Here is a 17,234-nt window from a genome sequence, read left to right on the forward strand (position 1 = left end):
AATTTATTCATTGTTCAAACAAGTACACAAGTTGTATACAAACCTAGCTTAACTATTATTCATAACATATAGGATACATGTGCATATCGTTTATCTTTGTACATGCATAACAATATTCAGGTACCTTCCCATCAGAATCTATATTATTTGTTGATTTTCGAATTTAAAACAAATTTGTTTTGATGGAATTTATTGATTTACAATCCTGAATTATTCTTTTTTTTTGTATTACTATTCCTCTTTCAAGTATACAGACATAAAGAGATTTTCTAAACATACGAATGTCCTCTAGTAACGTTCCTACTACACACATTCAGAAGTGGAAACAAACAAGAAATACAGAAAATATAAGGAAAACCTACATATATGAGAACCAACCTTCTGAAGCCCTTGGTTTTTTTTCGTATTTTTCTCTCTATATTTTCTTTCTATCGTGTGTCAAGGTAATGAAAAAAAAGTCTAATGGAAACCATGTTAGGAGTTGGCAAATATAGAACTAAAGGATTCCAACTCACATATCAAAGCTGTGTGTTTGCCCTTTTACCACTTTTACACGTCGAATTATTTAAATTGTTTCTCATGGAAAAACGCTGCAAAATATTATATTTCCACCGAAGAATGGAACGTGATGATGCTGATGGTAGACTTTATGATAACGGGTGCGGGCGGACGTTTTAAGTTTCTATTATGCGGAATGAACTTTTAACAATTTATGGTACCTTTAAAGCTATGACGTACATTTATGCGAATATTATATGCGTGTGGGCTTGCTCATATTTTTTTTCTAACATTGTAAGAGGGGCTACGATACCTTCCATGAAATGAAATCTATGAAAAATTATATTTAAAACGAATAAAAAGAGAATGGGAATGATGAAGGACCTTTTTATGTCCATTCACCGGTCTAAGTTTAATTTTAGGTTTTTTTGTTGGAAACACGACAACAGTTTTAAGAACTCTTATTTTGATTTCAAAAGAATTATTTAAGAAAAGTGGGAGAAACAAAAACTTCAGATTTCTCTTTATTTTTAGATAGCGACGACAACGCATCCAATTTGTTTACCATTTGACTAAAGAAAAAAATATCATGGACAATTCAAAAGATCGATTAGATTTCTATAAATAAACATGACATTAAATTTTGCAGACACAATACAAAATAAACGTGGTTATTACCTAATGCCTGGAGCCCAACACCAGCAAGTTTTAATGTCACCAACTTTTACTGCTCACGGTATTGTGTTGAGTGAGGAAAGAATGTTTGTGTTTCTTGAAACTTTTTAAGGGACGGGTGTTTTCAGTAGAAAAGCAGTGGAACTTATCGAAGTGAGCTGAAATTTGTTTCAATTAAGAGGTTATCTAGGTGCACTTAGTCCAAAAAGTCTCCGTATAGCAGCCTAATTTAAGTGTTTTTTTTTTAAAAGGTACTAGGAATTAATGTAAGAACCAAAGTGGTTATATTGAGAAAAACTTAGTTCCCACCTTAACTTTTTTTTACCAAATTTTAAATAATTGTGATACTGATTTTCAAAATACTTGCCTAATAATAATCATAATCAATATTTTATCTCAGAATCAACAAAAAAAAAAAACTGCTATACGGAGACTTTTTGAACTATGTATCTATTGTAAATTGAAAAAAAATCTTAATTTTTAAGAACATATTTTTAAAAAACATTGAAGTGTTGAGAAAACATAAATCGTTGGGATCTTAAATGACGTGATCAACGTGCTATTTTGATCTACTTCGATTTTGAAGTAGAATTACGTGAGCAATTAACTTGATGACAGGAAACTTTTTAAGCACTCAACTTTATTGATCAGGTGCGATATCTACATACTTCAATGAATTAGAAATTTCTTTCTTCAGCTGTTTTAAACAACATTTAAAGAACTATCAACACGGAAGTAAATAAAACACTTATTTTTATGTGAGTAAATTTAATTGGCAAAGAATACTAACCTAAAATTACCCGTCAGCTGTCAAATTAGTTTTCACCATAATAAATCTAAGAAAAAACACACTAGAAGGCTTTCTTTGATCGACAACGTCCTTTGACACATGTATATTAAAAAAATATGCAATTTGCAATGTGACCTACAAGTAAAGTGATAGTCTAGTGGTTATAGAAACCACGTTGTGGCACCCAAACCCAATTAGTGCGACTGCAGAACACTGCCTTCACAATAAAAACAAAAGAACAAGACTTTGATATGATAAACAAATAATAAACTATTATTACATAGTAAATCACGGGGCGTGTTTAGACAAAGTAATTATAAACATGTAGCTACATATTTACTACCCGTACATATGTATGCAACTATAGATTTCCCATTTTTACTGACTAACCAAGCGTTCAGTTAATTTCCATTTAAAAAGCATGTGCTTGACATCGTGCATTGAATCGACGTTATTGCAAAATGTTAATTGGAACTTTAATTAAAATGCAATGCATAAGAGTTCCTAGTCACAGAAGGGAGGAAGTGCTTCTTTACATGTAACTACTACTTCAACATTTATTTCTTAAGGGAATTCTAATAGAAAAAACCTAAACCGAAATGTGTTACATGCAATTATTCTATTCTATTTCTTATTTGCTTTCACTTTCTTAATAGACTAAATATAAATACACTAGTTAGGCATATGTGATAGATACATATAATAGATTGCCATGGAAGAAACATAATACTCAAAACGAAACTAGGCCACAGACGATATCGATACATAGCATTAGTTATGCGTTATGACGATTCGGGTGTTCAAGGGTCTTATGGTTTCACGTAGTGTTGGTTTATACGACATACGAGTACCTATTACGTTTCAACTATAACCAGAGTCGGTTTAATAGCGAACTTGTTTTAGTAATCGGCTGATCGTTTTTTATTATCTAGATATTCTTAAAGTAAAAGTTGAATTAACAATCCTAAAAGAAAAAACCTTCAAGAACTTTAAGATTTGAGTCACCAGCAATGATAATGAAAATTTAGTTTTACTATGCATATTACAGTCTTTGAGATGTCTTGTGGGGACTATACAAATGGATAAAACCAATCTTTTTAACAGTAATACATTTTTGACGCGATAAAATTTTATTTTATTAAATTTGTTCTTACAATCTCCGGAATAAAAATTTGCGAAACTACTACATCAAAGATTGATGGTATTTATTACCTTGTGGACCTAGGATCTTTTAAGACATATTTTATTATCATTCCATTATAAAAGTAAAACAAAATTTACAATTACCAAAATTACAAGAAATAGTAGTACACGTGGAATGGTGGTTAGTGCGTTGGACTTGTGTTCGATCCCTGCCTATGCCATCTAAAGTTTTTGTTCAAGGCTACTGCCTCTTGCGAGGAATCGACGAATTCTCCAAGAGTAATTCTTGTCATGAAAAGTGCTTCCCAAATAAGCCGTTCGAATTCTTTCTTTCCCAAATGTTACTCGAAACCTTTAAAAAAGTGTATTCTAATTGTCAAAATAATAGCAGTATAATCTAGATTATTGTTATTGTATAGTTTATTAAATTCTGTGCATATAAACATTTTATTAATTTCAAAATTAATGTAAGCTTTCAAAGCCTCATAATATTTATACCAATTTATACTCAGGTAGACTTATACTATAAGACGAAGCAAACACTGCACTCCGGAGAACTGTCGAATCAATGGCAAACTTCTTACTCAAAAAACCGTTAAGCATGGTGGTTTTATGTGGTTGCTTCTCATACTATGGTGTACGTCCCATATACCTAGGAAATGGTATAATGTTTACGTTGATGTTCTTCAGGGAACTACAAATGCTGCCCCAGACAGAGGGGGGCATTCTTATTAGATTAGCCTTGCACACCAGCAAAAAAGCTAAGGAGTGGTTTTAAAATTAATAGTATTTCCGTTTTGGACTGCTTTCATTAAGCCCCTGACCTCAGCCCAATCCAGAATCTTCGGGCAGATTTAAAAAAAAAAGGTTAATAGTTGAGACATAGTTTTGTTCTTTTTTTAGTTTTCATAACTACTGCTATGTTTTACAGAAGCAAACCTTTACATTTAGCTGAAACGATATTCACAAGTACATAAACCTAGAACCGAAGGCTGCAAGGACGAAAGTGGAAACATCATAGGGGAACCGCAGTCAATGCTGAGGATATGGAAGGACCACTTCTGCAGACTGTATAACGGCGACAACGCACTGAATTCCGCTGTCAGGCAGGATGATCCATTCAACATAAATGACAAAAGCCTACAATCCCGTTCTCCCGACTTAGACGAAGTAAAGATTGCCATATCTAAGCTGAAATCTAAAAAAGCCGCTGGAGCGGATGGTTTCAATGTCGAGCTCCATAAAGCAGCGCTGGAGATAATGCACCAACTTATCTGTAAGATATGGTCGGAAGAAAGCATGCCCGATGAATGGAATCTCAGTATTTGCCCGATCCTGAAAAAAGGAGGCTCTCTAAACTGCACCAACTATAGAGGAATCAGTCTAATCATCGCCTATAAAATCTTCTCTGCCGTAATTTGTGAACGTCTAAAGCCCATCGTCAACAACTTGATAGGTCCTTATCAGTGTGGTTTTAGACCAGGAGTCCACAGTCGATCAAATATTCACATCCTTGAAAAAACCGAAGAATACCTTCATCGATTTGAAGGCCGCATATGACAGCATCTACAAGGACGAGCTTCTATACAGCATGTCTAGTTTTGGCATCCATGCCAAAACTAGACATTATGTAGCGAGTGCTACATAACGATGATAACTAATTTCTTGGCCACCAAGGTCATGTGATTTGACCCCTCTAGACTTTGTCCTGCGGGTTTTCTTGAAGTCGCAGGTCACAATCGACCGATGCCCTAAAGGTGAACATAACAAAGGCCATCGCTTAAATTGAATCGAATCTATGCGGAAGAGTCATTGAAAATTGGACCACTCGGCCGTGCCACCGTAAGAAGCCGAAACGGGCATTTGAATCATGTCACATTCCACACTTATTGGCGTACATGCGCTTTTAAAATAAAAAAAAATAAATTTGTTAATACCTCACACACAGCTTGTTTTATTCCATTATAACCCTTTATAACAAATATCTATTATACTACAATCCTCAATACAGCATAGTCCGCCCCTGTACATTTAAGTCCATTAAACTATGAAACTCAGTTTTTTTGTTCTGTTATATTTTAATGTTTACATCAGTTTATTTTATTGTTTATAATTTTGCATGTAAACATTTTTTTTATTTTTAAACAAGTGTCATTAACCTAACAATTTACATTTATAAACAAAGTGGTGGCAAGTTTATACCTAAAGCCTGTGTCATTTATTGTTAATTATTATATTTTGAGGTGAAGGTTAATTCGGATACTGATAAGTAATCAGTCTTGTTTTTTTTATTCATGTAAAAAAAACATAAACATATTTATTTTAATTTTTATTGACAATTAAATGCTTGCTTTAATTTTTATATCACGATATTTACACTAAGTCAGTAAATTAAATGCCTACTTTTTTGTTTTATTAAATAGTTTTAGTTCTTACTTAGATTTTTAGAAGAACTGACATTGTGATGAAATATGTCGCATGTAGGATTGCGAAAAAATGTGTGCACAATTCTCACTCTCATTTATATATGTATGTATATTTTAGTTGGCAGTTTTGTGCTATATTTACACGATGACACGATAGCCAAATAATAATAGACACAAACTATTTTAAATGGAATGCTAACACGAATTCCAATAATGACACTATTAAGATTTAACTAATAGGTTTAACAAAAAAAAGTAATGAAGTCAATTATTGTTTTTTGTCACTAAATTTTTGCAAAACATTCAGACCTGTCCTAAAGTTCATTGTATTAAGAAACTTTTTCAAGTCTCGAATTAAAATTATTTCCAAAGCCTTCACGTCGGAAAATCTTATACGGTTTTGCATTACGAAAAGATTTGGGGATAAAAGTTTCGATTACAATTATTGTAACCGTGATATGGATGTTTCACATTCAACATTGGTCCTGTGGTCTTTCAACAACGTGATCCGTGGCTTGTGCCACCATCCTGTTGAAACGTCCGCCAAGTCGATATCTTCAAATTCGGACAAGAAATGCTCGGTAACTATGGCACGCGATGACGCGACGTGACGATCTTTATCTACCACAAAAAATATTTTCCAATAATGCCGCCATTGATTCGTCTTGAGTCATTGACATAGGACGAGAATTACCACCGAATTTCAGTAGAAAATGTTCGTGTACTTTATTATGATAAAAATGTAGAGTTTAGTGAAAAGATGAGTTCACAAATTAAATTCAAAGGTGAAAAACTACTTAGAAAAAAAATGCAAAGCTTTCACCTCAACTTCATTTCATCCCGATTACTATTAAAAAGATAAAGTTCTGGATATAGCTCCATTCTTGGACAACGTTTCTAATAGTAATTTGAGATGGAGTTAATTTTTCCAATATCAAAACGGCGGACTACAGCGCTAATTGGATCTCAGGCTGGGTTGCCTTGGGATCGCCATTTCTACCTAACTTCTCCAAATGGTTTAGGACTAGCACAACAGCTAAACAAGGATGCCCACATAAGTGCACTTTTCTTCTCGTGTTTTATACAAAATTTTGCTCATGAACTCCCTGCAAGAATAAGAATGGCAAGCTGCATTATAAATGTACAATTTTACACCGGTTACCTCCTCATACTTTCAGAAACACCCGAAGGTTTAAAATTGATGTTCAATGGATTTATTTACCTACTATATAAGATAGGACATATCTATCAACACACCAAATCCTAAATAATGGTTTTTGCATATACACAACTTCCAACAATGGAATAAGACAGAAATAGAATGATACGCAACTGAAGGTAACAAAAGAGTTAACAATTCTTCCCTAATACAAATGATCCTATCTACAAAATACAAAATCAAAGCTACTCAGGTTCGAGGATCAGATGAAAACAAAGATATTGAAATTGTTTAAAAAAAATGACAACCTACTGTGGAATCTATTTAGAAACATGACTTCCAAAACTTTTGACAAGCACATAGAAGTCTCAGCCTGACTTTAATATCAATATCTGCAACAACAAAGACATTTAAAAATCTGCTTTAATAGAAGTTGCGAAAGGACTGGTGGTTCACAAGATGGCAGTCTATTTGAAATGTATGTGAAGCTAGATTGTATGCTTATTTGATTAACATAAATCATCTGAAAGAACAACGGTACAGCATCATAGACAAAAATGCTCAAGAATCATTCAATAAAATAATATTTAGTCAGCTCAACTACTGTTTCGGTAACTGAAACTATTTTCAGGATTCACTGAGTTATGAAGATATACTATTGATCTTTAAAGCAGGATGCGAGGTACTCAACTTAAACGGGAACCCATATGGAAAAATACCCTCATAGGCTTTTCACACCAATTCCAAAACCCGGATTTCGGGAAATTATCGGTTTCCGCCGAAAACCTACATCGAAAACTCAAGTTTTGCCATACATTTTTAGTAAACCACAAGTTTTATATAAAAAATCTCGAAAACTAGTACCAATTCAAAGTTGAATTACACAAACAAACCTTTCGAAACATTCAGCGCTCAAATTAATGCAAACAAAACAGCTGATGGATGTTTTATTAAAATAAATATTTTATTTTGAAATAAATTTGGTCGCCGTGTCGTAAGTAATATTATTTATACAATTTCCTTACAAAATAAGAATTATTTCTTTTTGTTTTTTTTTATTTCAAAAATATGGAAGAGAAAAAAAGGAAACTTTGGAGGAGCTGCGTGGCAACAGAAAAAATTGCGGGATAATTTGTTGTAAAAAATAAAAGCCCTGTTGACTAATTGCGTCACTCGCGGTTCTTTTATGATCCTCCATAGTTTCAAACGGTCTTTGTTAAGCGAGGAACCGGAATTTTCTATGGCTACTGGCGTGACGACCCCAAGGACGAGGAAAACTTGCTTGTTTGTAATGAAGTTTCCAAGGGATGCGTCTTCGAACTCGTGGCCACAAATATGTTCGACGCTTTCGCTTACTACCTGGAGAAAAGACTTTCCGGTAACTCCTTTCAATCACAAGGATTTGGAAGATAAGTTCATTTGTGGAGGAGAATAAGTATGAAAAAAAATTTCTGGTGGAGGCTAATTTGTGCAATGTGGGAATCGTTGTTCCCGCGAATAAAACCACAACAGTGAGCTATCGCAACTTGATGAACAGCCTGCCAACATCAAGAAGATCCTCAGTGAACAAACCAGGCAAGTCCTCAAAGGAAGTAGTGGAGAAATTGAAGCCCATCATAACAGCTTCAGTGATCGCTTTGGATGAGTGTGATTTTGGTACGAATCTGGAACTAGGAATTGGCCTTTTCTGCTCCGGCCATAAGGACCAATACGAAATCGCTCAGAATCTTCTCAACTCCGCCTATAAGTTGCTCGGATGGCCACAATATATGGCGATTCTAAGGCACCTTTGGCCAACAGAAGCAATAGTCATAAGCTCAGTATTTTGAATTGAATTTGTTGTGAAAGAAGAAGAAAATGTTTTAAATAAAATTAAATGTTTTGTTTGTTGTTGATTCTATGATATATTTTCCACACAATTAGCTTCTCCTTAGTGAATTATTAGGACCGGTTGAAGTGAACTAAGGGGAAAGCTGCAGCCAAGCGAGCTCGTAGTTCTTGTTGGTTCATGTCGTGAGCACATTCCACCTGTCTTCAGAACTTCAGTTGAAACTCTTTTTCTAGACGAGCTAGTGTTTCGTTAAAATCAATCTGAAATGGTTAGAATTAATTTTATTTTCACAATTTGAGAAAAACAAAACTTTTAACTTACAAATTTGTTCATCAATATAAAATTTGACAGCCGGTGTTAAACACATTTAAATGTCAAATAAAAACGTGTACATTTTCGGTGTGAAAGATATTGAAAACATTTTGCCGAAAACCCGGTTTTGGGTTTGGTGTGCAAAGGCTATCACTCTTCTATCGGATCATCATAAAAAAACCTTGAAATTAAATTGTGTTGTCTAGAATTTCGAAAACAGCAGACCACTGTTCTGTATCAGCAGCTTATTAAATCAATTCCAAACTAAATGCTTCAGGAAAACCAGACTCAGATCAAAAAAATTGAAAAACGCATCAAATTAAAGAATATAAAATCATTTGCAAATCAAAGCTCTAGCCCTGAATTATCAATTATAAAAACAAAACAAAGTCCTCACCTCTACACATAATCTTGTGTGATGTGAAAGTGAATTAAAACATTTTACCGGTTTTGTTTTCTCAATATAATGTACATATTCAGTGAGTTCAAGTTCATTCAGTACTGAGTTCAAGATGTCACTGTTCTTTTTGTCTTGTTTGTTCGTTTCCAAAACGACGCAAATTCTATACCTACCTAGGAAGGTTCGAAAACAACCTCAACTTCAAAACATTATTTTACTTTTGTGTCTATATTTATAAATTTTGCTACGGTGACTAAGATAGTCTTTATTGTTTTATTTTGCGAATAAATATCATCCACGCGCAGACATTTTTTATTATTTTTACACGCAATAGGTTGGTATATTATATATTACTGAACTAATTCCCACCTACATGCGAATGTTGTGTTTTTTTTTTGTTTTAATTTATTTCACCGCAAGCAAGGTAGATAGATATAAGGAGTATCTATCATACTTACTTTCAGAGATATTTCTGTGTTCTATTATAAATGTAGCTTGTCTAAGAGTGTTCACGTGATAGATACATGCTCAACTTCAGTAAACAAAAAAGAAAAAAAAACATCAGCAACAGAGATAACGCATCTATTTATTCCAGTGCAACAAAACTAAACAAATGTGGAGTAGATAACAATTATAAATTGTACACTTGTACATATGTATTTCCAGTCGCTGTTTCTGTCGATATTTTAATAGAGAAACAATGTGATACCATTACCAAGTAGGAAGCACTTTTAATTGTGTTTATGTGCAACCATGGTCACATGCTATCGATGTCGTTCAATGGAAACTTATCATAACTTAATATTTTCGAACTGCATTAAATAACATCATAAATAACTAAATCATTTTTGTGGTGTTCAGAACCAATGAATAGCAACTGTCAACTCTTAATTAGTTGAATCTGCGTGTGTTTGGTCATATATCGAAGAAATGCGAAAAATTAAGGCCTGATTAGTTTAACTCCTGAAGCAGGAATAGTCAAAGTGACGGAATCTGAAAAAGCTAAGGTGGGACATGACAATCCTACACAATAACCATCGTTAAAATGGTAATAAAATATAAAAATGCTAATATTTGACAACACCGACCTTGACCATGAAGACCTTGAAATTCATGATATCCTGTGCCCTTTAGTTTTAGGTAAAGACACGGTAGACACATTCAATAAAACGCAACAAAAACCTAAATAAACATTACATTCCCACAAACATACATCGCCCTCTGATGTTGAATGAATTGCAAACGAAAAAAGAAAAATTAAACAAAAATAACCAATGCATTGCATTTACCCACGATGCAAAACTCTGGCATGGCATACATTGCAATTTGCACAGAAGCTTCTTGTTTTTGTTGCTGTTAAATTTTTATCTGATGTTAATATTAAACTTGAACTTAAGTTTTCTATTTTTTATTTTGTGTAACTAGTTGTTGTTGTTGTTGTGGTTCTTGTTGTCTTGAACTTCTATCATTAAAAATGGAAGTGAGCGCACTTAAAAATAAATAGTGGGGTATGTGTGTATGTTTTTTTTTGTAAAGTTGGTGGTTTGGGGGTAATAAGATTTCCGCGCCGTGACGTCCCATTTGTGTGGGGAGGCGATTGACTATGGCATTGCTGTTGGCAAGGATAAAAACGTCCTTGAGAAAACCTACTATGTACACATGTGTGCACATATTTACAATGTACACATAATTTTTGTTATGTATATTTGGCAAGGTCGTCTTTATGATAAATAGCTACCTTCATCAATGGAATGAAGTTGATTTTAAAATGCGTGTACAGTAAGTTTAATAAAGTTCTTAAATGGTATAAGAATTAAAAAAGAGTGTTTTCTGAGATATATATATTTTTTTTTATAAGGTGAAGGTCGCTGCCCAAGGTTATGAGACCAGAACTTAATACCTATACTTTCTTACACTTTAACTTAGCCCTTACCAAAGGGTTTAAGGAGTATTTTTCTAAGGACAATACACATTTCTAAAGTCTTTGAAGTTGATTTTGAGGCAAAAATTACTTATGGTGTGAGTTTAAGGTCAACCATTATAAAGAACAAACCACCATTAAAACGAAGACGTAGTGACAAACCACTTCTATCTATCAACCATGTTTTGAGTGTCTTTGAACTGGAATGGAGCAACCTATAATTATATGCCGATTCTGTAGGGCTATAGTGAAGAATAAATATCTAAGGTAAGGTAAACTAAAAACTCGAATTCTAAAATTCAAAATTGTGGATAGCCAGTATATTCAGTTAAAATACCGGTGGGATAGGTTTTGGAATAAGCAAATAAGCAAAACCATTAAAATTACTATAATTAAAAAGTTTTTAACATGAAATGCAAAATTGATCATTCAAAAACAAAATCAATAACAGTGTTTGTTCATTTGTGTATAGTTTAATTAAAACAACGGTACAAAATGTTCCGTCGAATAAGATTTTATTTATAGCAAGCTAGTGTTTATTCGCATGGCCTTTAATTTTGTATTTCAGCTTCACAACTACGATTCATTAAGTCGAGAAGACCCTTACATTTTTGCTGTGCTATTGACCACCAACCTTGCTCTCAACTACAGTCTATAATTTTTTTTTTTATTTTTTGATTCAGCATTCAAACCGCTATATATGACCGTCCTAAGATTTTAAATAGGATTGAGGTCCGGAGACCAAACAGGTCATTCCATGATTGAAACCATTGCTTAGTTGTCTGCTACTGTGCTCATTTAAGAGGCATTTCATAGTCTGCGTACAGTAGCATGATATTTTGCAAAATATCCACGTAAAACTGCTAGTCCATTATGTTTTTAATGCAATTCTAGATTCGACCAAGTCTCCTCATACCCTGAGATTAGATTCCCTTTTTTGATCGTTTTTGTGGTGTATCTAAAATCATATACTGTTATGTATTTATTGGTTGTCTTGCATACTGTAAAGATGCTTTGCCACCAACTATTTTACCCTAGTCTTATTTACTTATTTAAGGTGGCTTTATAGTCCTGTCTGAGCTATGCACTGACCCAACAAACTTCTCTAGCTAGCTCGATCCCTGCTACATGGCTTTTGCGCCGCGGTCTTCTTTTACTGCGCTGTCATTTGGGCGTGAATTTGAAGCCTTTTCGTGCCAGAGCTTTAGTTTCCATGACCCAGCTTCTAGGACGTTGGACTTAAATTTTTCTGGGAAAGTCTACGTCGCAGTATAACCAATTCAACTAGTCTTTCAATCGTCTCCTTCACTTCTGTCCAAACATACGGGACCGTAGATCACGCAAGGAACTGTTCTCTCAAAATGACATAAAGTTCTTTCATTTGCACCGTATGAAGCAGGACGGGAATTATGAGGGTCTTATATAGCGACACTTTGATTGCTTTAGAGAGAGTTTAACTACTCTATTGCTTCTAAGTCCAAAGAAACAGCATTTGCCAAGATTAATTCTTTGTTTGATCTCACTGTGGTGTTGTTTTCTGAATACAAACCCTTAGGTTAGTTTATAGTGGCTGGCCAAGATGAAAACGGACACACTTAGGCCAATTTAATGGCCCATTGTGATACCACATGAATCTTGAGGCTTCCTCCTAAGCTCAATGGAACCAATTTGAGTCCCTTACGAAACGTGAGAGGCTGATTATGCTGACATGATTTAGATCGTTAAAACGTTAAAGAAGAATTATTCTCCTAGGTAATTCTTGCGTTTTCGAGCCAGAGCAGGGCATGTGCAGAGAAGATGAAGAACCGTTTCTTACTCTTCCTCGTCCATACCGCTTCTGCAAAAGTCATTTGAGAATACGCCTAGTCTCGTGGCGTGCTTTCCTATTGAGACAGTATCCGGTTATGACACCGATTATGAAGCTTATATGCGATCTGCTTAGAGAGAGAAAGCACCTTGAACGTTTTAAATCCAGTGGTCAGATGCTTTTTGTGACTTGACACGTGGTGATGTTCTTCCACCTGGTGCTTGCCCTACTCAAAGCATTTTGCATTAGCAACAGTTTAAAAGTAGCGATTGGTATGCCAGTACGTGCCAAGCGAGGAAGGATGGGCTGTACTGTACCGTTCCTGGCGAGTTTATCTGTCTTATAGTCTGGAATGTCTCTATGGCCCGGCACCCAACAAAGGTGAATATTAGACTGTAGTGCCATCTCCATTAGAGATGATCGACAGTTAAGGACTGTTATAGAGTTTGTAGAGACAGAGTCCAGAGATTTGAAAGCGGCCTGGCTATTTGAGAAAATACGGATATCAGTTGTCGATATCACATTTTCTTTAAGCCAGGACAAGACTTCCTTTATCGCCAAAAGAGAGCTACAGTACCTTTTTTAACTCTTTCCTGTACATAGCGTTTCCAATTTAGTTTTTTTATCTAAGACAAGACCCAGGTATTTAGCTTCGTCTGGGAATTTTAATTGGATTCATTTAATATAGGGAGGGTTGACAAATGGAATTTTGTATCTCCTCGAAAGTAAGACCAATTCGGTTTTGTGTGGCTTAACACCCAGTCCACTTCGATCATCCCAAAGTATTAGTCTGTCTTACGCATTTTGTAAGTTCTTTTAAGGTGTTAAGATGCTTTCCTAAAACTGCTATAGCAACGTCGTCCGTATAGGTGATTACCCTGAAACCCTGCGCATCCAGACATTGAGATTAGTTAGAATTTCATTCACCACTAGGTTCCAGAGGAGAGGGGATAGAACACCACCTTGCGGTGTCCCTCTACTAACGAATCGTCTGCCAGAAAAGTTTCCCAGTTTTGAGTTAATTATTGTGCTAGTAAGCATTAAATTAATTAACTCCCGAAGCGAACTCTCTACATTAAGAGATGTTAGTGCAGATGTGATTGCAGACGTGTCCACTTTGTTAAAGGCACCTTCGATGTCAAGGAAAGCAACCATAGTCGTAGATCTTTAGGATTGACTTGCGAGTATTTACCTGCTTTGAGTATAAAAACAACTTTAACTTCTCTCCAAGCCGAGGGAGCATGGACCAGGTAAAGACATTTGGTAAAAATTGCCTCAAGGATTGGTGCAATTATGTAAGAAGTCTTTTTTAACTCGGCTGGTATTATTCCATCTGGTACTGCAAATTTAAATTGTTGGAAGCTGTTGAGAGCCCATTGTAGCTTGTAAAAGCCCTTAAGTGCCTCAAAATTACATCTTTTGATGGGCAGATTTTGACCGAGACGTCGTGTCGGTGTTGTGGTCCTTTCTTGATGGCAGCATGTATTTTATAATAACAGTAACCAATAAGTCTATTTTTGCCGCCTCTTTCTGAATACTCACAAAAGCCCCATTTTCTTCACCCAAAGTTCTTCCGATTATGTCAATGTCAACAGCATAGGCGAGTAATTCGATATACAGTGTTGACGTTAGAGTTCTGCAATATTCATTTAAGAACTATGACAAAGAAATCACATGACAGTTCATCAGGACCTCTTAAGCAGTTTTTGACACATGTTGATTCCAAAGTTTATGGACACTGTATTTCTTTTCGTTCGGCACTGTATTTCTTTTCATTATTACATAAGACGAAGGAAATAATATGTACAACACATCGACTTGAGTGAAGCCTGCTTGGAATAAAAACCTTTCCCTTTTGCATTTCCTTTGCAGGGGCCTTTACTGACTAAACTTCTCACACGATAATTTATCATCTCCAAATATAAACCTACAACTTAAAGGAACCTAACTTCATTTATCAACCTATCCAGAAATAATAAAAAAAAAAACCTCAAACAAGGATATTAGGTAAGTAAGGTATAAATACATTTCTTTGTTATTCAGAGCGTTTTTAGGGTCATTTTGTGGGGTTAACAACATAATGGTACCAACAATATAAAAAGCTAAAAGAACACAAAATAGAAAAACTATCCAAACTCATCACACATGTACAAAGGAAGGTTTTCCACTCAGAAGGTGACCTCTAGAGTTCATGTTTGCGTTTGGCCTACATTTCACTTTTGCCGCCGTCGCCGCCGCCGGTTCTCTATTTCCTTCTTAATGAACTTCTTCTTTATTGATCGATGATACTATGATGAAAGAAAAGCCAAAAACAAAACTAGGCAATAGGTAATTTGTTATAATTTCGATATAATTTTTCACAAAAATTATTCCTAGCTACCTTTTACCAACTTGGCTTAGTAAGTAAGTTAAATAAATAGCTTTTTTGGGACAAATATTTATTTGATGCTAATTAGGTACCTACGTACTCGTACATGGGTTTACCTAGGATATTTTTAGGTCCTCAACAAACTAAAAAGATATCCTTGAATCTAATTAGTAAGGTAAATTGTTTATTTGTTAAGAGAAAAGCTACGCATAACTTTTCCTGGCTCCTGGCTCCTGGGTGTGTAGTTTTATGTGTAGTGTAAAATTTAATTTTTAATGGATTAATATTTGTTTTCATTTTCATTGAAAAATTCGTATGTACCGTTGTGTTGTCACAGAATGTTGAGAATGAGATACATCTTTTTCAAGAGTATGAACGACAGAGAAAGAGAGAAATATAGATTAACCCAGCTCAGAATATTTGACAAAAAGAAAAGAAAAATAAGGAAGGAGAGATTCAGATTAGAAAAACAAATTTCAAATTCCATCCAAGATCCAAGTTATACAAACAAAAACAACTTAAACTTATACAACAACATCACACTCTGACTCTGCGATCGACATATGTACATACCTTCATAACCAGCTCAAAGGGGTGTTTGTACACCCGGACGGGGGATTGAAATTTCTGCACCATTATGAGACGAAGTTGGGTTCCTTTGCTTTTGTTTGTTTGTTTTTTCTTTTGTTAAATATTTAAGATTGATTTTATGTAAATTTGGGTATAAAATTTTAGATAGCTTTTTTTATTAATCTAAACAACAACTCCACTCACTCACTTAACCACTCTAACGAAACACAATAAACGGACTGCTGCACTGAGCTGTGTGAGACTGTGACAGCAGAGCGGCGGACGAGATAGGTACAAGTACAAGAACAAAAAGAAAACTGGAAAAAACCACTCAATGATGAAAAATTGTCTTGTTTTTCTTCTTATGAGAATATTGTTTATTATATTCTTTTTTAAAACGAAGCCTTTTTTCACAAACAAAATACGATTGGAAATTTCAAAGCGGGAAAATTATTTTTTTTATTTTATAGGAATTCTTTTTTATTTATTTTTTTTACTACATGAAAAGTGAGAGATAGAAAATAAAAAGAAGATGCGCGATGCAAACGGAGACGACGACGAGTTGTATTCTTCGAAGAACAACAAACAATTCGCCACGGAAGTTTCTTTTCGATTGAATTTCTTTTTCCTTCGTTGACTCTTTTTTAGTTTTCTTTTTGTTTGAGTGGGAAATTTTTTGTATTGTATTTTGTTTTGACATGACATTTGAAATAGGGGTAAATATTGGCAATGCGAAAATCCCAGTATTTTGATGTAGGGTGTGTTCGAAAAGTAGTGTGAAGTGTTTCGTTTACGCTAAGAACCGTCATCTTTGTGCATAAAATCTGTAGTATTATCACGGAGTTGTTTTTTGTTACGTTTGCCGTAGCCTCAAAGAGGAGTTTATTATTAAAAGTTAAGTAAGAAAAAGCGGCTCAATCTTCCAATACCGCATTTATTTGATAGACATGTGTAAATAAATACAATTATAGCAATTTTAGAGTGAGGAAACATTTATTTCTATTTTAAATAAATTTTCAAAGTTAACTTTTTACATGAAACACACGCAAAAATAATTCATTTTGACATTTGCTTTGACATAGTATACAAAAAAAGTATAGTTAAGTCTGAAAAAAAAATATTTGTTTGTATGACTTAACGGTGTTTTTTGCTTTAATATTTTAAACATGTCTTATTGAGAGCCCTACTTAACTGTAAAATCCGGAGAAAATTCCTGCTGCGGTAGTGTAAAATCGGCTCTAAAAATTCTAAAAGCTATTATTGCCGTAGCCACTAGGTGAAACTTCGTAAAAACCCACGAATTTTTTCCATACAAATACAAAAATACCTTTTAA

At 34.4% G+C, this 17,234-nt stretch overlaps 1 protein-coding gene across 2 annotated transcripts in view; it reads right to left on the minus strand.

The window, feature by feature from the left end:
- Positions 1-16,518, minus strand: part of LOC129943488 (protein real-time) — a 65,069-nt gene extending 48,551 nt beyond the window's left edge. The window contains exon 1 of one of the 2 annotated variants that reach the window (XM_056052984.1): positions 15,904-16,518. In XM_056052984.1, coding sequence (XP_055908959.1) covers positions 15,904-15,966 — 63 coding nt within the window. In that variant the 5' untranslated portion in view covers positions 15,967-16,518. The remainder of the gene's footprint in view (positions 1-15,903) is intronic. The other variant, XM_056052985.1, reaches the window with a different exon arrangement.
- Positions 16,519-17,234: the final 716 nt, after the last annotated feature.

Source organism: Eupeodes corollae, chromosome 1 (assembly GCF_945859685.1).
Source record: "Eupeodes corollae chromosome 1, idEupCoro1.1, whole genome shotgun sequence".
NCBI classification, from domain to species: Eukaryota; Metazoa; Arthropoda; class Insecta; order Diptera; family Syrphidae; genus Eupeodes; species Eupeodes corollae.